This window comes from Triturus cristatus, chromosome 10 (genome assembly GCF_964204655.1).
Source record: "Triturus cristatus chromosome 10, aTriCri1.1, whole genome shotgun sequence".
Lineage (NCBI taxonomy): Eukaryota > Metazoa > Chordata > Amphibia > Caudata > Salamandridae > Triturus > Triturus cristatus.
In genome coordinates this window covers 121,920,278-121,942,581 of record NC_140593.1, presented here as the reverse complement: position 1 = coordinate 121,942,581, position 22,304 = coordinate 121,920,278, and the positions used below count along the sequence as shown (strand labels likewise).

The 22,304-nt window shown below is 49.4% G+C and overlaps 1 protein-coding gene across 1 annotated transcript in view; it reads left to right on the top strand.

Moving 5' to 3' along the window:
- The window catches only part of DYNC1LI1 (dynein cytoplasmic 1 light intermediate chain 1), a 596,637-nt gene that overhangs the window by 218,097 nt on the left and 356,236 nt on the right, over window positions 1–22,304 (top strand). The window contains exon 5 of the mRNA XM_085630582.1: window positions 20,297–20,466. Within this exon, the coding sequence (XP_085486708.1) occupies window positions 20,297–20,466 (170 nt within the window). The remainder of the gene's footprint in view (window positions 1–20,296; window positions 20,467–22,304) is intronic.

The window sequence follows — 22,304 nt, the reverse complement described above, 5'->3', positions numbered from 1 at the left end:
CCCTAGGTGTTGTGCTTCACCTTTTGCCTAATACTGGCCTTGTTGCAGTGCTTTACATGCATGGACTCACTGGGCTAATTTTGGAGATGTACATTCTGGTCCATTACAGAAATTGACCTGATTATGGTAATGCTTTACATACTGGGTCATTGTGAGTTTCTGCATTGTTCGTGTGCTTCAAACACTTTAGAATAGTGAAAACTGCCTTGCTTATGATGCTTGATACATGGGTGCAACGGGAAAATTGGCATAACAAAGGACAATATAGACACTGGCTTCATGGCACTAACTGCAACTTGTAGGGTAATTCATCTGTGAGGAGGCCAATTCATGAAAACCAGCAATCTGCAGGTACTGAATGACCAAAACTACCCTAAGCAGCCGCCATTTGCAGCATTAACAGCTACTGGGGACTGGCACAAAAGTCCTCCCCAGCTCAAGGAGCAGCAGTGGGCTGAGTAATAAAGGTTTTTACATATTGGATAGAAACAATAATACTTATCTCTCGCCCTTATAAATGTGGCCACATCCTTGAATTTTTGAGAACCACTGGTATCATTTCTCATGGCACAGACTATTAGAAGGCTTTTCCCCCCAAATAGGACCACCCTGCATATAATAGGCACTGCTTTCCTGCGGCATACATTTATGCCTGATAGTGCATTCAGTGTCCTTTTCTTTTAATCTTTATTTTTAGTACACAGCTTTTTTATAGACAGGTAATTTTCAGCAGGGGTGAAGTAAGCGTGCTTTCTTTTATGGCAGCTCTTCAAATAATGTAACATTTCTGTAATTGCCCCTCAGAACTGCCTGTAAAATCATTTTTTTTCTAAACCATATATTTTGAAAAGTGTGCTATAAGATTCACCATGTTGTCCTGCTGTTTTTCCCAAATCTTCCTTGGGAAGTGACTCTTTATCTGTATTCCTTGAAGGTCGTCAGTCTTACTCACTGTGTTGACTTGGTAAAATTCAGGGCTGGAATAAATGAATATTTACATGGCTACTTTGGGTTTCCAGTCCAGCACTGGGTACATTAAATCGTAGTGCTGCACTAAGTGATATTACAAGTATTACGTTATAAAGATGAACTTTAAAACATTCAGAAAGTCTTCCATGCGCTTATGATGATGCCATTGATGCTCAAGGAGACAAGCCAGTCCGTCATTCCCACTGTATATACACACAACATTATTTTTACATATGGAGTAATGTTATTTTTTACTAAGCCATACATGGGAGGTTTTTGTATTGCACACATCATGAACTGAATTACTTAAAGGTGTCCTCAGATTTGACAATCACGAAAAATGAGGAACAACGAAGTAAAACGATTTGTCTAAATGACAGGTCAAGCAGGGATTTGGGCTCAGGTATTCGTTTCAGACATTTTGCTACTCAGCTTTTCCCTGAATATCTTTTTTTTTTTTTCCCTCTTCATTTTGACACGAAAGAAAAAGCTTGGGTTTAGGCTTCTTTTCCAGGAAATAAATTAGTATATGTTTAGAACCTCACATGTGTAATGAACATGACATAAGACGTCTTTCCTAAGAACTAAGTTAATTCCAAGGAATAGTAGACTGTTTTGTATTGCAACCAGACTGATACGAGAAGTGGTTTGGCACCTGAATGTATACATTAGCAAAACAACGACATGTAAAGCGATCCTACTGAGCCTGCTATCTTGTAAAAAGCACTCTGGATTATAAATTTGCTTCAAGGCTAGAGACAAAACGCACATCGTATTAATTGAATACCCAAAACAAGATAAATCATCAAAGTACCTCTACTGTGGGGGCTGACTCAAAATAGTAAGGGACTGTAAAGCAGTGAGACTGCAGAGTGTAAGCACTGCTTGAAAACGGAGCATTTCCCAAGAAGCATGAGCTTTCTGTGGATGTTGCAGATGCCTTGATCCTTTGTTTGATTTGTGTGCTCGTGCTCCACTTAGCACAGCAGAATGACCCTTTGTTATCCTCCTGCGCGGAAAGAAAATGCAACTTCAGCGGCTGCCCAGGCATGCAGTTTATAGGAAACTGTGACTTAGTTTTTTGTTTTATTTAACTAGAATCCATATTGTGCCTTTCTGATCATCTCAGATTTTGAAAATATTAAGTATTGAGCGACATGGTTCTAGGATTGGATAATTTATTCAGCAGCAAATCTTAAATAGTTTGAGGATGGTGCAAATTTCATATCCCACTTCATGGAACCTTCTCAGTGCACGTCTTTCTTCTTTCATCACTGGAGTGTTGTGAATATTCAAAGAGTTTATTGCTAGAAGGAACCTGTAAAACCATACAATTTAAACAATATAGCACATGCTACATATAAACAAGTATGGAAGATTACATTCTACCTTGAATTTTGATAGTATTCAAGATTCTGATGGATACTTCTGCCTGTGGATTCCTCACCTTTTGAATACCCCCTGCGCCAGCATTCCGCAGAAATTCTTTCCTAGCTCTCCCACGTCGACGAGGACGTCTTAATCGCACGGCTCCGCTCGCGACTCCGTATGACGTCATCGGAGCCATAAGAAGACCTCGTTGGCGTGCGGACGTCCGTTGCCTTTTTTCCGCGCTGTGGATGCGTAACGGTTTTTTCTAGCGACTCTCCATTTTCTTTGTGATTACTTTGTTTCCTTGAAGTATTCAGATATGGCTACTTCTAAAAAGCCCTGCAGGGAGTGTTGCGGTCACATGTCGATAACTGATACCTATGATTTGCCTTTGGTGCTTATCTTCTGATCATGATGTCGAAGCTGCAGGAAGATGAATCCGAAAGCTTTAAAAGAATGTGAGGCTAAGCTCTTTATGGCCAAAGTTAAAAAGGATAAGAGGGGTCCAAAGCGTGCAAAATCAGCGTCTTCTCACACTTTGTGATTTAAAAAAAACACAAGAAGTCGAAGAAGAGGCATGGTTCTCGGTGCCGTTCGTTGAGGAACAAGGCTTCGAGGTCGCCTTCCCCAGCTCAGCGGCTTCGGAGGAAAGACTTTGTGTCTCCATCTCCTACTCCTTCTCCTCAAGCGACGCCGATTCAATCCCTGGCTCCGAGGTCGCCGGCGTCGAGGGGCTCTTCGTCGCCTAAAGGTTCTCCGGCTCCCAGTAAGTCTCCGACGCCCAGGGAATCGTCTCCTGTTCGTGTGGCTTCGCCTGTGCGGGCGCAGTCTTCACCGGCTCCACAAATTCCAGATCAGCCTCAGGTGATACCTGTTCAGGAAGGCACAGATCCATATCCTCCTTTTCCTGGTCCTGGAACGGACCCTACACTTTTTTCAAGTGCGATGTTTGCCAGGGCCTCTAATCCAACTGGTGCGCCTTCGGACCCCATGGGTCCTTTGGCCTTTAATTTGGGTGTACCAGTATGCTCAGACGCCCTTCTTGCCATTTTTGCAGACAACTCCGGCTTGGCATTTTCCGGCGCCGAGGTCTTCCACTCCGGTTCCTCAGACTCCTTTGGCTGTAGAGTCTGTGCCGCCTCTGATTCGATTGACGCCAAGGTTTGAAACTGAAGGTCCTCCATCGACACCGATGCCATCGTCACCGGCGCCGTGTCTGGCGCCCCTGCCGCCGATTCTGAAACCGCACTCTAGGAGGGATGTGCAGAGGCTGCTTGAAGAGGAGGAATATAGACAGGAACAGGAGGAAGGAGAAATTGTTGAATCGGTGGACAAGTTTGAAGGTTTACAGGAGGCCAGTGGATTAGATACTTCCCCTGAGTATGAACTCTCATCTCCAAAGGCTGGAGTATTACAGGATGTTGCTTCTTATCATGTTGTAATAAGGAAAGCAGCTGAATTTCTTGATCTGCAGTTATCTTCAGCTGAGGTAAAATCTAACATTCTGACTGAGGTTCTAAATACATCTTCTGCAGTTTCTAAGCCTCTGCCCTTCAGTGAGGCCTTGACAGAGCCTGTTTTAGAAGTCTGGCAAAAACCTTTGACTGCTCCAGCAGTTTCCAGGTCCATTGCGAGAAGGTACAGGCCAGCTCCTTGGGATCCTGCGTTGCTTTCATCACATCCGTCACCTGAAAGCTTGGTGGTCCAGGCTTCTTGCTCAAAACAATCTTCTGGTCCATTCCCTACCATTCCGGGGGCTAGGGATTCTAAACAAAAATGGAGCAGGCGGCAAAGAAGGTATTTTCATCTACGAGTATGGCATTAAAATCCATTAATGATACCTGTTTACTTGGGAGATATATCCATGCTTTTATGGACTCTGTCAAACAGCTAGCTCCAAAGCTGCCTGGGTATGATCAGAATAATTTCCTGGAGGCTCTTTATGACTCTCAGGCCGCAGCCCGTCAAGTTATACAGTCGGGTTTGGTCACGGCTGACTCGGTGGCTCGTGTAATGGGGTCTTCTGTAGCAACAAGAAGGCAAGCTTGGCTGAGGTCATCTGGATTTTCTCCTGCTGTTCAGGCAACCCTGTTGGATTTGCCCTTTGATGGTTTGAGACTGTTTGGCACTAAAGCGGACTCAGCATTACAACGCTTTAAGGATAGCAGAGCGACTGCAATATCTCTGGGCCTTCAAACGCAGTTTAGAGGATACGTCTACAAGCAGTATCGTGGATTTGAAGGGCTGCTTCCTTTCGTGGCCTCCAACAACCTCAACTGAGCCGGCAGCAGAATCCTTTGTACACATCGTACAGGGGTAAAAACAGGGACCGTCTTAGTGGAGCCTCTCGACAGCAGTCCTCCTCCTCTTCTTTCCCCCCCACCGTTGGTGCCTCAGGAAAGCAGTTCTCGATCCCCCATCTTGGAACATGTTGGTCCTGTAGGGGGTCGGGTGTCCCACTTTCTACAACATTGAAAATAGATTACTTCAGACCGTTGTGTTTTAAATCTTGTAGAGAATGGGTACACCCTTCCTTTTTTAGAGTTTCCTCCTCGCCAGGATTGGTGTTCAGAAGACCACTTGCTGCTTTTGCAGCAGGAGGTTCTTACCTTATTACAGAAAGGTGCGATAGAGGTGGTTCCAGAGAAGGAAAGGGGTCAGGGGTGCTACTCCCGGTATTTCCTGACCCCCAAAAAGGACGGTCAATTGAGGCCGATCTTGGACCTCAGGATTTTGAATACCCTCAGACACGAAAAGTTCAAAATGTTGACCTTGGCTCAGGTTCGTCTTGCGCTGCAACAGGAAGACTGGATGGTGTCCATCGATCTGCAGGATGCGTATTTTTATCTTCCCTTCCCGAAGTCACATCAGAAGTATCCCCGGTTCATGGTGGGATCGCAACACTATCAGTTTGCGGTTCTTCTGTTTGGTCTGACTTCCGCACCTCGGGTCTTTACAAAGGTGATGTGATGGCGGTGGTAGTGGCACATCTCAGAAGGTCAGGGGTTTCTGTTTTCCCCTATCTGGAGGACTCGCTGTTGAAAGCGGAGTCTCCTGAGTTGGTGTCGCGCCACTTGCAAGTGACAACGCAACTGTTGTTCAATTTGGGTTTCTCGATAAATGTACCCAAATCTCACCTGGTGCCTTCTCAGCGCAGCCTGGTCATAGGGGCAATAGTGGACACTACTGTGTGTTGGGCATACCCGCCTCCGCAGAGGATTCCCGACATACAGGAGATGATCCCTTTATTTCACGATGGAGCGGTTGTTCCAGTCCTGAAGTTTCTTAGTCTGCTCGGTCTGTTCGCTTCCTGCATTCTGTTGGTCAGTCATGCATGCTGGCACATGAGGGCACTCCAGTGGTGCCTCCGCAGGCAGTGGTATCAACACAACGGAGATCTCAGGGAGAAGGTCAGAATCTCCAGAGACGCTGCAGCTGAGCTGACTTGGTGGTGTGTGCTGGGCAATCTCCCTCAGGGAAAGTCCTTTCAGCCTCCTCTGCTGGTGGCCACAGTGATCACGGATGCCTTCACTCTAGGGTGGGGTGCTCATCTGGGGGATCTGGAGGTCAAAGGTCTTTGGTCTCCAGAGGAAAGGTTGCTTCACATCAACCTTCTGGAATTGCGGGCGATACGTTTGGCACTAAAAGCTTTCCTTCCTTCTCTTCGCGGTCAGTCAGTTCAGGTCCTGGCGGACAACACTACCGCGATGTGGTACATCAACAAACAGGGAGGTGTAGGGTCGTATCGCCTCTGTCGAGAGGCTCTGTGACTCTGGTCCTGGGCTCAGGGCCATCAGATTTGTGTGTTTGCAAATCATCTAGCCGGTGTGCTGAATGTTCGTGCGGACCGTCTCAGTCGGCATTACTCGGCCGATCACGAGTGGCGGCTTTATCCGGAGGTGGTCCGTCGCATCCTCGATGTGGAGGTTTCCTCGGTTGGACCTATTTGCCTCTCACGCGAACGCGCACTGCCCGTTGTTCTGCAGTCTCCAGTATCCGATGCAAGGAGCGCTGGGGACGCGTTTCAGTTGGATTGGAGTTTGCAACTCCTTTACGCGTTTCCTCCCATACCCTTAATTACTCTGGTTCTGAGGAAGAGTCGCTAAGACCAGGCTCAAGTCATATTGATTGGCCCTGATTGGCCAAGAAGGGTGTGGTTTACAGATCTTCACCTCTCATCGCACCCTCCGCTCAGTCTCCCTCTCAGGGCAGACCTCCTCTCGCAGTCGTAGGGGCAGGTTCTACACCCCCACCTCCAGATCCTACACCTTCATGCCTGGGGATTGAACGGGGCAAGCTGAGTTCCTTCTCTCTCCCACCGGATTTGGTGGATGTAATTTTATCTTCCAGAAGGCACTCCACCAAATCTGTGTATTCCTCCAGGTGGTCCAAATTTATTAAGTGGTGTGGAGAGAGGACCATTTATCCTTTAAAGGCTCGTTTGTCTGACGTATTAAGTTTCTCTCTTTTCTTAGCCCAGCAGGGTTGTGCTGTGGCTACGGTTAAAGGCTATTTGTCGGCTTTATCGGCTTTTGTTTGCCGGATCAGCCGTCGTTATTCAATTCTCCTGTAGTTATGAGGTTCATTAAGGGCCTTACAAAGAAGTTTCCACCTACTCCTTTCATTATGCCTCAGTGGAATTTAAATCTTGTTCTTACCTTTATCGGCTCTCCATTTGAGCCTCTTCATAGTTGTCCGTTGACGCTTCTCTCTTTTAAAACGGTTTTCTTGATTGCCATTACCTCGGCTAGGAGGGGAAGTGACCTTCAGCCTCTTAGTTGTAAACCTCCATTCTTGACCATTCATACAGATAAGTTGGTTTTAAGGACCAGGGCTGCTTTGAATCCTAAGGTGGTTACTCCTTTTCATTTGGGACAGTCCGTTACCTTACCTTCCTTCTGTCCTCCCCACTCACCCTTCCAAGGAGGAGGCGAAACTTCATTGTTTGGACCCTAAGCGAGCTGTCCGCTTTTATTTGGACAGAACAAAGGATCTGAGACTGGACGATCAGCTCTTTGTGGGCTTCGTTGGGCGAATGAAAGGCAAGGCAGTTCACAAGCGGACTCTCTCCAGGTGGATAATCTTGTGCATCAAGATTTGCTACGCAGTGGCCAAGAAGGACCCTCCTGAAGGTATCAGAGCTATTTCTACCAGAGCTAAGTCATCTTCTTCTGCTTTGGCTAGAGGTGTTCCTGTTATTGATATTTGTAAAGCAGCAACTTGGGCCTCCCTCCATACTTTTGCAAAGCATCACTGCTTGGATTCGGAGGTAAGAAGGGATGGCCATTTTGCTCGTTCTGTTTTGCAAGATTTTTTGGTCTAGTCAGGTGGACATCCTCCTCCGGGAGACGTACAGCTTTGGGATTCTATTCAAAAGGTGAGGAATCCACAGGCCGAAGTATCCATCAGAAGAACAAGTTACTTACCTTCGGTAACGCTTTTTTCTGGTGGATACAGTATCTGCCTGTGGATTCCTCACTGTCCCACCCGCCTCCCCATTGCCCACCTGTTTCTACCAGAAAATGCTTCAACTGTTTGACATGAATGCTTGGTCTGTTGCCCTTTTTCCATGGTTATGCATTTGTGTATATATATATTTAGTATGCTGTGTATACATGTGAAAATGTGTCGGACCGCCCGTTTGCCTCGGGGGCATGGGAAAAACTGGGTGGAACGGACATCAGCACGCCGACGAGGTCTTCTTATGGCTCCGATGACATCATACGGAGTCGCAAGCGGAGCCGTGCTATTATGACGTTCTCGTCGATGTGGGAGAGCTAGGAAAGAATTTCCACGGAATGCTGACGCAGGGGGTATTCAAAAGGTGAGGAATCCAAAGGCAGATACTGTATCCACCAGGAAAAGCGTTACCGAAGGTAAGTAACTTGTTCATTTAAATTATAAAATTAACTTATTGGTTAGCCAGGGAAAAAGCAATTGCTTCCGGCAACCCCCTTGGATGATAAAAAGAGAAAGAGGGCAGTACTCTAACAGGAAGGAAGACACTTCTGAACTTCTAGACCATACTTTGAAATTAGCTTTAAAGGACATTGTAAACACAAATATCAAGGAGACTATTAGTTATAGATTCCTTACCTTAGAATTACCTCCAGGCGTCAGACTGGATCCGGAGAAATTTTTTCGTAGCAAGACCTCTACGCGTCGATAGGTGCTGTCGGTCGGTTCCGCGTTCATCGTTGGCGTCATGGTTGCTGGGATGACGTCACGGTAGCTACTTAGATGCCGCCCTCGAGCGCTGATGTCAGTTCTTTCTTTATCCGCATCAGCCAGTGCAGATCTCTAGAGAGCGGTACCTCGAGTCACTTTTTGACTCTGTTTTTGTGACTTTTGTCGACACCTTTTTTGATTTTGATCGACTCCTGGTGCACGGAGGGATGTCACTTTGGACCGGCTTCAAGGCTTGTGACTCTTGTCACAAATTGATGTCTGTCAAGGACCCCCACCTCATGTGCCTTTGGTGCCTGGAGTGCGACCACGACCCAAAGTCGTGCTCCGACTGCTGGGCCATGAACCCAAAGTCTTTGCGGGAGCGGTCTCGAAAGCTTTTCGAGGCCTGGCAGTCTGCTCTGCACCGTTCGAGGTCACGGTCGAGAGGGAGGTCGTGAGACCAGTCGCGGAGCCACCACCACCACCACTCGTCATCAAAGTCTTCGTCTTCGGGTAAGTTGAAGCACAAGAAGAAGGCGAAGAAGCATCGTCACTCTTCGCGTTCTCCCCGTCCGTCGGCCGATGCGACGCGGGGAGTGGAATCCTGCTCCGCTGCAGAGCCTGTTGGGTCGACTCCGGCCTTCTCTCCCTTTCCGGTAGCCGGAGCATCCCCTGCCCAGCTTCAAAGCTTTTACGAAGACTTGCACTCCATCTTTGGGCAGCCTGACTCCGCCGGTGCGCCCTCGGGCCCTGCAGGCTCGGTTGGGGGCTCTAGGCCTTCGATGCCAGCGGCTTCATCTCTGGCGCTGCAGGGCCCGCAAGGATCCAGGCCTGGCACCGATCGACCTCGTGGCTCCTCCTCTGGTGCAGAATCTAGTGACGACACCTTCGTCGCCTCCGACACCAGTTGTTTCCCCAGCCGGCTTCGGATTGGCCTCCCCCTCGTTGAGGACATGGAGCAGGACCGACGCCGTCTGACGTTGGGACTGGCACCGACCGGTTCTTTTGCACCCCTGTTCTCCCCTGATATTTCCTACCACCCTGAGTGGCTAACAGGAGAGGGTGAGGAGGACTGGGAGGGGGCTCTGGACCCTCTTGCAGACCAGTTAGAGGAACCGGACTGGAGAGAGGAGTTGGGTGAAGCCAGTGGTCCGGACACCTCCCCAAACCTTGGCATGCTTTCTCCCCCTACGGAGGAGAGTGCGTCTTACGCAGTGGTGTTGCGTAGGACAGAAGAAGCCTTAAACCTCTGCCTTCCTACGGTGACAGTCAGGACTGGCCTCCTGACCGAGGTGCTTCAGCCAGCAGCGGCCTCTTCGGAGCCCCTGCTGCCGTTCAATGAAGACCTTCCAGACATCCTTTTGGGCACTTGGTCCAAGCCCAACACAGGCTCCTGTGGACAGGATGATTGGCTGATGCCACCGCCCGGCCCCGGGTGACTCCATTTTCCTCTCTTCCCATCCTTGTCCAGAAAGCTTGTTAGTCCAAGCCTCAACGTCCAAAGGCGCATTCCCTAACACACCACCTGAAAGGTATCCAAGAAGCTGGACCACCTTGGAAAGAGGATATTTTCTTCCTCCAGCTTTGGACTGCGGTCGGGGAACACCTCATGTCTATTGGGCTGTTACTCCCACTCGGTGTGGGACACGGTTGCGCAGGTGCTGCCACAGTGCCTGGAGGAGGCCCAGGCCGTGCTGTGGCCGAAGGGAAAGACGCAGCAAAGTTCGCCATCCGGCGTGGGCTGGACACCACCAACTCACTGGGCAGGACGATTTCCACATCGGTAGCACTGAGACGCTACGCCTGGTTGATGTCCAAGCAATGCTTTTGCAAAAACAAAAGTTGATGGACAGAATGCAGAACAATGTCATACATTCACCCTAAATCCATCGTTTTTTTGCTCACCATGCCATTCCAGTTTGAACCCAGCCATATGCAAATCAGTCTTGACCCTGTGCCTCATGGGAACAGTCCAACCCGAACTGCCAAGCCAGGTTCTGCAATGCTTTTGGACATGCCCTTTGATGGCCGTCACCTGTTTGGCGATAAGGCAGACAACGAGCTCGAGCGCATCAAGGATTCTAGGGCTACGGCCAGATCCTTAGGCCTCGCTTCCACCTCCCGCCCAGCGCAGTCTGCTTTTCACCCCTTTTATGGCTACGGAAGGGTTGCCCTGCCAGGTTCTGCCCAGAGCCACAGGCCGTAGCTCAGGGGGCCAGCGGGCGGGCCAGTCCACCAGCGCCCCCTCTGCAGCAGCCTCCAAACCCTCCTAGTCTGGCCTTTCAGGCCCATCAATCGCCAGTGGGCGGCAGGATTCACCATCACCCCCCCCACTGGCAAAACATGACGTCGGACAGGTGGGTTTTGCAGATAGTCCGAAGGGCTACTCCCTCCCCTTCGAGACTACCCCTCCATCCCACCTCAATTCCATCGCATGTCGGAGGATCACTTTGTCCCTTCTCTGCCAGGAAGTTGCATCTTTCTTGGCCAAGGGAGCCATCGAGCTCGTCCCTGTGCCGGAAGTAGGTTGTGGTTGCTATTCCCACTACTTTCTAGTACCCAAGAAGGATAAGGGCCTGCGTTCTATCTTGGACCTCAGGGACGTCAACCGCTCCCCCTCCCAACCCCCCCCCCCCCCCCCCCCCGGAAGGAAAAGTTCAAGATGTTAACTTTGGCACAGGCTCTGTCTGCCCTCGACCCTGGAGACTGGATGGTAGCGTTGGACTTGCAGGAGGCCTATTTCCACATCCCTGTCATGCCAGCCCACAGACATTACCTACAGTTCATGGTAGGACACAAACATTTTCAGTTCACTGTGCTACCCTTTGGCCTTACCAGCGCCCCTCGGGTGTTCACGAAAGTGATGGCGGTGGTTGCAGCTCATCGGCGCAGATCAGGGGTTCCAGTCTTCTCCTATCTCGACGACTGGCTGTTGAAGGTGGGCTCACCCCAGGCTTTCGTCTCCCACTTCCAGGTTACGGCGGACCTCCTGCATTCGCTGGGGTTCGCTATCAACGTGCCGAAGTCACACCTGAGTCCCTCTCAGACGTTCCTCTTCATCGGAGTGGTTCCGGACACAGCGCAGTTTCAGGCCTATCCTCCCGAGCAGCGAGTTCTGGGTATTCGGGCTATGATTCCGATCTTTCAGCCTCTATCCCAGGTTTCGGTCAGAATGGCCCTGAGGCTGCTGGGCCTCATGGCCTCCTGCATCCTGCTGGTGGATCATGCCACGTGGCATATGCGGGCTCTGCAGTGGGACCTGAAGTTCCAGTGGGCACAGCATCAGAGGAATCCTTCCGATTGCGTCCAGATCTCGAACTGCAGTGGTGGATAACGAACCAGGATTGGGTCAACGGCAGATCCCTCTCCCTTTACCAACCAGAGTTCACAGTGGTGACAGATGCATCACTTCTGCGATGGGGCGGCCACATGGGGGAGGCGGAGTACGGGCTCCACATCAACCTTCTGGAGCTCCGGGCGATTTGTCTTGCACTGAAGGCATTCCTTCCCTCTGTCCCATTCCTTCCCTCTGTTCACGGACAACACCACCACCAAGTGGTACTGCAACAAACATGGCGGGGTGGGGTCATGGACCTTATTTCAAGACCCTCTTCGCCTCTGGACATGGCTGGAACATCAGGGCATATCCCTGGTGGTTCAACACCTGGCACGTTCACTGAACGTCAGGGCGGATTAAGTACGCCGCAGATGGATGATGGATCACGAATGGCGTCTTCACTCGGAGGTGGTGCAAGGTCTCTTTTAGCAGTGAAGAGAGCCTTGGTTAGATCTGTTCGCCACCGAAAAAACGCGCAATGTCAGCAGTTCTACATATTGGAATTTCCAAGGCGGCACTCGCTCTGCGACGCTTTTCCTCACAAGTGGACTTGCGGTCTTTAATACGCCACTCTGCCTATACCCCTTCTGCCCAGAGTGCTGAAGAAGATCAAGCACGACTGGCCTACTTATTCTTGTGGCTCCGGATTTGGGCACGAAGAACCTGGTATCCCGAGCAGTGACATCTGCCCATCGATCCTCCTATCCGACTGCCTCTTCGGGAGGATCTTCTGTTGCAGCAGCAGCGGACTGTCCTCCACCCGGACCTGTCCATCCTCCACCTCCTTGCGTGGCTGTTTAGCGGCGACAGCTTACGGATTTTGACCTTCCTCCCGAAGTCTGTAATGTTATCTTGGCAGCTAGGCGTCCCCGCACTAAGACGGTATACGCCTTCTTTCTGAAGTTCTTTTTTTCGCTCCTTTCGTTGGCCCAGCAGGGCTCTGCTCTTGGCACACTTAAGGGCTATCCTTCAGCCATCTCCGTCTTTCTTCGGCTGCCTGATCAGCCTTCTCTTTTCAAGTCCCACATTGTAAATAGATCTCTTAAGGGCATTACTCGCCTCTTTCCTCCTATTCCTTTTGTAATGCCTCAAAGAGAGAGAGTTCTGACCTACCTTATGTGCGCTCCTTTCGAGCCACTTCAGAACTGTCCTCTCAGACTTTTAACTTTAATGACTGCTTTCCATGTGGCCATCACCTCTGCTCGCAGGGTGAGTGCGCTTCAGGCTCTGCCCTTTAAGCCTCCTTTTCTTGCTGTTCATACGGACAAGGTTGTCCTAAGAACCAGACCTTCCTTTCTTCCCAAAGTGGTTTCATTGGTCAAACCATCACTTTGCCCACCTTCTTTCCGCCTCCTTCAAAAGAGGAAGAGAGGCTCCACCGTCTGGATCCAAAACATGTCCTATCCTACTATCTGGATCGCACAAGACCATTCCAGGTGAATGACCAACTGTTGTTGGCTATGTGGGCACCAAAAAAGGTTGGGCCATGCAAAAACGGACCATCTCTCGGTGGGTTGTTCTTTGCATTAAAATGTGTTGCTCTTTGGCAAAGTAGGAGCCTCCAGTAGGACTGCGTGCCCATTCCACCAGGGTGACGGCAGCCACTACTGCTTGGGGATGTGGAGTTCCCCTTCATGATATCTGCCAGGCTGCCACGTGGGCATCTCTGCACACGTTCACCAAACACTACTGCCTGGACTCTCAAGTCCGGGGAGACGTCTTCTTTGGCCGTTCTGTTCTCCAGGACTTGCTGGTGTGAATTTAGTTTGCAGACCCACCTCCGGGGTTGGTATTTCTGGGGTATCTATTCCAAGGTAAGGAATCCATAACCAATAGTCTGTTTCAGATAAACTAGTTACTTACCTTTGGTACCGATATATCTGTAAGAGGTATATATTAGTTATAGATTCCTTACCGCCCCACCCATCCTCCCCGTCCTGCAAACTGACTTCTAGGGTTAAGGACTTCCTTTCAGGGCCCTAGTTTTGTGCACCAGTTGTCAGTGTCTAGCATGGCTCTGTGCTTCTGGCGTGGAATTTTGTGTACAGAACTGACGTCAGTGCAGGAGGGCAGCGCCACCTATCGACACACAGTGGTACTGCTATGAATTTTTTTTTCTGAATCCAGTCTGACGCCTGGGGGTAATTCTAAGGTAAGGAATCTATAACTAATATATGTCTCTTACAGATATTTCATTACCGAAGGTAAGTAACTTGTTTGTTAGCCCAAGCCCCAAAATGCAATGTATTTAAGGTGAAAGGAGATCAGCTCCTACAAGGGTAATGGTTCAAGTCTGAAGGCAACAGGGAGATGTGATACTAATGATTCTGCATCCATTGGAGTCTTCAGAACTAGCATAGCCTTAAGTTGGTCTTTGGTTGTGTGGAAGATTTCAGGAGATTATGGAAAGTCCCAGGTCTCTGGGACCTGCTCGACACATCCTCCCCAGACGTCGCCTTCCTGACAGAGGCCTGGATGAACGACTCCTCGGCACCCGACATCGCCATAGCCATCCCGGATGGCTACAAGATCACCCGCAGAGACCGCACCAATGGAGTGGGAGAAGGAATCGCCATCGTCCACAAGTCCACCCTCAAAGTCTCTACCAACTCCTACGACACCCTCAACACCGCCGAACACCTGCACTTCCAGATCCACACCAACCCCAACACCACCCTCAGAGGAACCCAAATCTACAGACCACCCGGACCCCGACCACAGTTCAGCGACTCCATCGCCGACTTAGTCAGTACACACGCCCTCTCCTCCACAGACTACATCCTCCTCGGGGACCTGAACTTCCACCTCAAACAACGACACCAACTCCACCACCCTGATCGACAACCTCGCCAACCTCTGACTCAGACAGCTCGTGACAGCGCCCACCCACTCCGCTGGCCACACGCTGGATCCTATCTTCTCCGCAAGCTCCCACTTCTCCAGCCATACCTCCGAACTCCACTGGACCGACCATCCCTGCATCCACTTCACCTTCCGGAAACCCACCACGCAAAACCACACCCAACAGATCCCCCGCCGCTGCTGGAGCAAAATCACCGAAGACCAACTAACCACCACCCTCGCCCAGAGCCCACCCACTGACCCTACCGACCCGGACGCCGCCGCCAGCAACCTCAGACACTGGATCGACGACTGCGCCAACACCCTCGCCCCGGTCAAGAACCCCTCCAACAGACACCCCAACAGCTGGTTCACCGCGGACCTCCAGACCTCCAAACAAAACTGCCGAACACTGGAGAAGAAATGGCATCCTGAACAGACACCGGTGAACCAAGCAGCCTACAAAAAAGCCACACCCCAACACCATCACCTCATCAGATCCGCTAAAAAGACCTCCTTCAAAGACCATCTCAACAACAACGCACACAATAGCAGAGAGCTCTTCAACATTGTGAAAGAACTCTCCAACTCCAGAAACATCCCACCATCACAAGACCTGTGCAACTCCCTTGCCTCCTTCTTCCACCGCAAGATCGCAGACATCCACGACCGCTTCGACATCCAGACCACCACGGCAGCCTACGACACCGCGGACCCCACGACCACCACCCACAGCAACCCCCTGCTCGCATGGACTAACATCAACGACGACGATACCATCAAAATCATGAACACCATCCACTCCGGCTCCCCGTCAGACCCATGCCCTCACCACATCTTCAACAAAGCCAGCGCCACCATCGCACCCCACCTCCGCATGGCCATCAACATCTCCTTCGAGACCGCGACCTTCCCAGAGAGCTGGAAGTACGCTGGAATCAACGCCTTGCTCAAGAAACCCAAGGCAGACCCAAGGGACCTCAAGAACTTCTGGCCCATCTCCCTGCTCCAGTTCCTGGCGAAGGTCATCGAGAAAACCGTCAACAGACAACTGACTCACTACCTCGAGGAGAACAACATCCTAGACCCATCCCAGTCTGTGTTCCGCAGCAACTACAGCACCGAAACGGCCCTCATCGCCGCCACCGACGACATCAGGACCCTGCTGGACAACGGCGAGGCCGCGGCCCTCATCTTCTTAGACCTCTCAGCTGCTTTCGACACAGTCTGTCACCGCACCCTACGCACTCGCCTCCACGACACAGGAATCTGCGGCAAAGCACTGGACTGGACCACCTCCTTCCTCTCCGGCAGAACTCAGAGCGCCCGCCTCCCCCCCCCCCCCCCTCTCCCCATCCGATCCAAAGCATTCAAAATCATCTGTGGCGTGCCCCAAGGATCATCCCTCAGCCCAACCCTGTTCAACATCTATATGGCCCCGCTCGCCCGCGTCGCCAGACTACACCACCTCAACATCATCTCCTACGCCGACAACACACAGCTGATCCTCTCTCTCACCAAAGACCCTTGCACCGCCAAAACCAACCTCCACGAAGGAATGAAAGCCATCGCTGAATGCATGAAGAATAGCCGTCTGAAACTGAACTCGTTCAAGACGGAGGTCCTCCTCGGCTCCACCCCCTCAGCCTGGGACGACTCCTGGTGGCCGACTGCCCTGGGCGCAGCTCCGACCATGCACGCAACCTGGGATTCATCCTTGACTCAACACTCTCCATGACCAAGCAAGTCAACGCCATCTCATCCTCCTGTTTCAACACCCTCCGCCTGCTCCGAAAGATCTACAGGTGGATCCCCACCGACACTAGAAAAACGGTCACCCAGGCTCTCGTCAGCAGCAGACTGGACTACGGAAACGCCCTCTACGCAGGAGCCCCGGCCAAACTGCTGAAACGACTGCAACGCATACAGAACGCCTCGGCACACCTGATTCTTGACGTCCCTCGCCACAGCCACATCACACCCCACCTGAGAGTTTTGCACTGGCTTTCTGTCAAGAAAAGGATCACTTTCAAGCTCCTCACCCACGCACACAAGGCACTCAAACACTAGACCAACATACCTCAACAGACGACTCACCTTCTACACCTCAAACCTCCAGCTCCGCTCCGCAGACCTCTCCCCGCCACCGCCCCCCGCATCCGAAGAACAGCCACCGGCGGTAGATTGTTCTCCTACCTCGCTGCCAAGTCCTGGAATGCTCTCCCCATCCTACTACGGCAGATTGAAGACCTTCTGACCTTCAGGAGGCTACCCAAGACCTGGCTGTTCGAGCAGTAGCAGCACCTCCCCCCCCCCCCCCCCCAACAGAGCCTTGAGACCCCCACGGGTGAGTAGCGCGCTCTATAAATGAATGATTGATTGATTGATTTTAGAACAACCTTCATTCTACATCAATTAATCTGTACCAAAAACACTCACAGAAGATGCAATACTGCATGGAAAAGATGGTTGCCTTTGTGTCTATAATGGGGTTTCGATCCAGTTAGTATGAATTCTGATTTTTTAAAATTTTTTATGAACTGGCCGGATGACCGATTTACCGGTTGGTAATGTCATGCAGGTTCGTCATTTTGACAGATCATTTTTTGGTTGCCAGTTGTCCTGTTGGGGAAAATCCCTTAGTATACAGGATGCTCAGTGCAGTTTGGTTCTTGGTTCCTCCAGAATCCCTGTTCAAAGTTCTGGAGAGTCTGTGGTCTTAAGATTTATGAAGACCTGGCCTTTTAATGAGGCTCTGACTTAGAAACAGTTGCCCCCTAAGTTGCCCATATTATTATTATTTTTTTTTTGAAACCGTTTATTGCAGTTTGAAAAAGTTACAGGTATGGGCCTACAACCACTCGGCCGGCCGCTAGAGTGACAAAAGCATATTGCATACATACAGTAAGAGTCTCTTGGCAGTGCAGATTAGCAAAACAGGAGAAATCAATGTTGCAGGCCGCATAGCTCCATGCCCACAGTACGGTTCCCTTTTAACAAAACAACACAAAAAACCACACCCGCAAGGCAACCCGCGATCCAAAGTGACAGCACGTGCTCCATAAGTGGGGGATCCCAACCAGCAGCAGAACTCTGGAGAGGGGAATGGGAATAGATCAGGGACTGGGGGACCGCGTGCCCAAGGCCAAGGGAGGGGGGCCATCTAGGGAGACGGAGCAGGCGAGGCAGCCGGTAGCTGTGGCGGCTCACAAATACCCCCGCGGTAGGCGTTCCAGGGGCCCCAGATTTTCACCCACGCCCCAGGCTTACCCCTCGCCACATACACCACCTTTTCACGAAACATACACCAATCCATATGTTCTTTCCAGGCCAACACCGCAGGGGGCCTCTGGGATCCCCACAATTGAGCAATGTCACGCTTAGCTATCATGTATCCCAGAGTCACCCACCGCGTCTGCGGGACCGAATAGTCATTTGGTTCCCACACATTCAGCAAGCATCTCCTCGCTTCAGGCAACAGCGCGACACGCGTAACCACACGCAGGACCTCATGCACACCACGCCAGAATCGCTCCACCTTTGGGCACTCCCACAGTATATGCATGAAAGTTGCCAACGCGCCACAGCCACGCTTACACATTCCGTCACCAGCAAAGCCCATACGTAGAAGCCTTGGCCCCGTCACGTAAACCCGGTGAAGGATCTTAAGCTGGACGAAACGAAGGCGAGCCGGGATGGCCACCTCTTTTGGAGAGGCCACCGCGGAAATCCAATCCTCGTCGTCCAGCTCTAGCCCGTCGGCAACCCAGGCCTCGCGGAGACTAGTCAGCAGGCACGATCTGTCGTTGATCAGTTTTTTATATATGAGGGAGATCGTGCTGTCTGGGACATGGCCATCCAGCACTCTGTCCTCCAGGGGGGAAGACTCCGGAATGGACGCGACATCCGGGAAGACGGAGCCCAGCGCATGGCGGACTTGTAGGTACCGAAAGTACTCACTGCCCTGCAGCTGAAACTCCGTCTGCAGCGTCGCAAAAGTCTTGAATCCCCCCCTCGTCCAGAGATCTCCCACAGTGCTGATTCCGATCGTGTCCCACTTCTCAAAGCCCTTCGATGTCCACAGGGAGCCCAACCTCTCTGACGCATATAGCGGTGACGCCCGGGTCAAACGGTCCTTCCACCCCATAGCTGCATTAGCCGCGTGCCAGACACGCACCATGACACGCGTCGGTCCCGTCAGACGGGGGCTGGGCGCGGCAGAGTAAAGCGCTCGATTGTAGTCGCCACCGGGCAGGAGCATCTTGTCCATCTCAAACGCCGGGTTCAAGGCGGGCCCGTAAAGGCCATGATTAATTGCAGCCAGTTGGGTGGCCCAGTAATACCGTTTAATGTCCGGGAGGGCGACCCCCCCATCGTACCACGGGAGCGTCAATTTAGCCAGAGCAATGCGCGGCCTCCCGTCCCAGAACAGGCAGTTGCCCATATTATTGTCTCTAATCTCTTTCAGGACATATTGTGATATTAGAGCTGTGGATGTTGAAGGCAGGATGTTCACTTGAGAAGGTGTCACCTCCAACACTGTTAGGAGAACCAAGTGTTAGAATTAGGACAATTTCCTATTTCAGCTCTTATTTGAATAGTACAAATCTGGTTGTCTTACCCAGTCTTCCATCATTAAAAAATGGCAACAATGGACGTTCTGAAATGTTCTCTTGTTTAATGTCTGGGTTGTAAAATCCATTGGGACATCATTCACTATATGACTCATTTCAAGCTCATGAGGACAGGATGAGGGAGTTCAGGCACAGTAGAGAAAGACTGTTCCTAATATTTCCAAAACATATTGCCCCTGTTACAACCCCCACTTTGGCTCAGAGTGAAATGGGTCAAATCAGAGGCTGGGAGCAGTTTGGGTTCCGTTTTACTAGAGGAGCTAAAGTGACTAATATCTTTTAGCAGTTGTGAGATTGAAAGACCTTATGAAATCAGGTGACTGGTCAGCTGAGTTCACTTTTAAGGGCTTCTTTTTCGAAACTATCTGTAGCCTCTACAGTTCTTTATGAAGCTTTGAAGAAGCATAATCCTTGCTAGTGGTCCTGGTTATGAATGTAAAAATTCTCAGCTGTTGTGCATGGACATTTTCCGTTCTAATAAGGGTGCACGCTCACTGGATGGGTCAAACGTTTGTTTTGTCTTCATACTGTTAAAATATAATGTTTGCTATTTGCATTTTCCTTCCTCTTTTATGATATAATTTTGTACTTGATATTTTTTTCTACCATTTGATTACAGGGAGATATTTTCAGGTGATTGATTTTCTTTATTATCCTACTTATGTTGGTGCTGAGCTGAAACAGGACTAATCCATCATTTCAGTTTGTCGTCAACTGTTCACCACAGAGAAAGAAGTGGGTAGGGTTTCAGTTTGAAAGTTGTTAATTCCTACTTATTCCAGGAAATTACATTTGAAACTGCTTTCAGGTGTTCATATATAATGGTGGGTGCTATATTAAGCTACGAAGAAAGTAAAAGCATAATCTAATCCCTGTCCTTCATGGATTTGAACACTTTCTTATATAAAATCTGGAAAGAGTTACATTCTGACTTTAAGGTAACTACTAATATTAATATATGTTGCTTCATTTTTAGTTGTTAGAGAATTTCAAGAATATGAAGAGCCTGGAGATGTTTTCCCACCATCTCCACAGAGAAGGAATCCTTCATCGCAAGAAGGCAGAGAAGACAGCATAATTTTGCCTCTGGGGGAAGATACGCTTACGCACAACCTTGGCATTCCTGTAGTAGTAGTTTGCACAAAGGTTTGTTTACGTTTGGAAAATGTGACCTGCATTTCAATGCTGTTTGAGCTTCGTTTATTATTGACTATTCTATTTTGATGTCCCATCTCTTTTTGCCAAACTTTGAGATTTAATCATTTGCATGATGGCTATAAAACCCCTGTTGTAGATAATTGTAACAGTTTGACATTCAGAAGGATTATATTTTTCCACAGAAATGATGCCTTTTTAAAATTTGTTTTAGAATTTGGTTCTGCTAAAGTGGGAAAAACTTTGGATAGCCTGTATTAAATTTTCCAAATCTCAATTCAAATTAATTTAGATTGTGTTGCCTAAAAGCGTTGATTACTAAATACCAGATTTATTTTATGCCAATGTCCTTGTATTGGGTAACTAATCATTTTACTACTTTTAAAATGTTATTGGTTATTTTTGTTTTTCTTATCTGGCTTTGCAAAATCGATGGCTGTGATACTCAAAGGCTCTGCCTTGAAAGTCATAAATTTACACAAAAAGAATTGCATGTCTGCAGATATAGTAAATCTACATTGACACTTGCATTGACACTTGCAGGAAGAAAAAGAAAATGCTTTTGTATTTTTAAACTTTTTTTTTACTTTACGCAATAGAGGAACATATATTTTTCTAGACCCCATAAATCTTGGGGCTGTTCCGTCCACATTCCCACTGTGGGTACAGGCTTAATCCTGCTCTTGACAGACTGAACCTTTGACTGTACACATGTTGGAAGTGTGCATGGCAAAGGTTTGTGAATAATCCCAAACTTGTGGGTTTCACTTGCTTTTGTAGTGGTTCCTGGATGCCCACTACCACCAACTATGGCAATATTTACGACCCCCCCCCCCCCCATGTGTCTGGATTGATGCTGCTGGCTTTGGGATTCTGCAGTGCACTGGGCGCTGCTGTCCGGGCCCCAGTTCATGTGCTCTGATCCCAAAGTACATGTATAGTTGGCTAGTACCCAATTGGCTCGTTTAACTTACTGTTAAGTCTCTAATATAAAAAAATACCAGAAGTACCCAAGATCAGTAACTTAAATTTTGTTAGTAATCGGGCATCTTTCTAACTGCCAATTCGACATGGAAAAATAAACAACTTTGCCTGGCCAAATCCTTCCTTTTTATCATCAAGCCCACCCCTAAGGAAGGTCTTCGTAATCCACCAGGCAGGGTGCTTAATGTTAACAAGCATTTGCAATGCAATAGGTCTCGCATTTACGCAAGTTTAAGCTAATGACATTGTAAATGACAATGCCTTTTGTTTGTTTTGAAAACCAAAATATAAATAAAAGGCATCGTCATTTAGAATGCCAATAGCTCAAACTCGCATAAATGCGAGACCTATTGCATTGCAAATGCTTGTTCCCCAAGCAGGCTGGTAATGCAGAGAGACATGCTCTGCAGGTCCCAGCAGGATATCAGCCTGCCATGAACAGAATCAAGAGTGTGATGCTATCGAATCGAGCACACTGGCTACTCACCAATAGAGGCCTAGATGTCTATTGACAATTTAATGACAAAAAGTCTGTCTACCTTGGAATTATTTACTTAATAGGTTTCTTGTCGTTTATCCAATGGGGGCTCGAGTTCCTACTGAATAATTTATTTTGAGTCTTTGGTTCACTCAGCCGTTTTACAATCAAAATGCCACCTTGACGCTTCCAGTTTCATTTGTATGGGAAATGTGTGTGCATAGTGGTGCTAATGGAGAGGAGCTATACAGAGATCTGTGTTGGGATACAGCAGCGCGCATAGAGGCCTATGCAAGACCTAAAAATGATGGTGTCATAACCTTGCATTGTGAACTCAATGAATCTTACACTACACCAGAGACTCTGT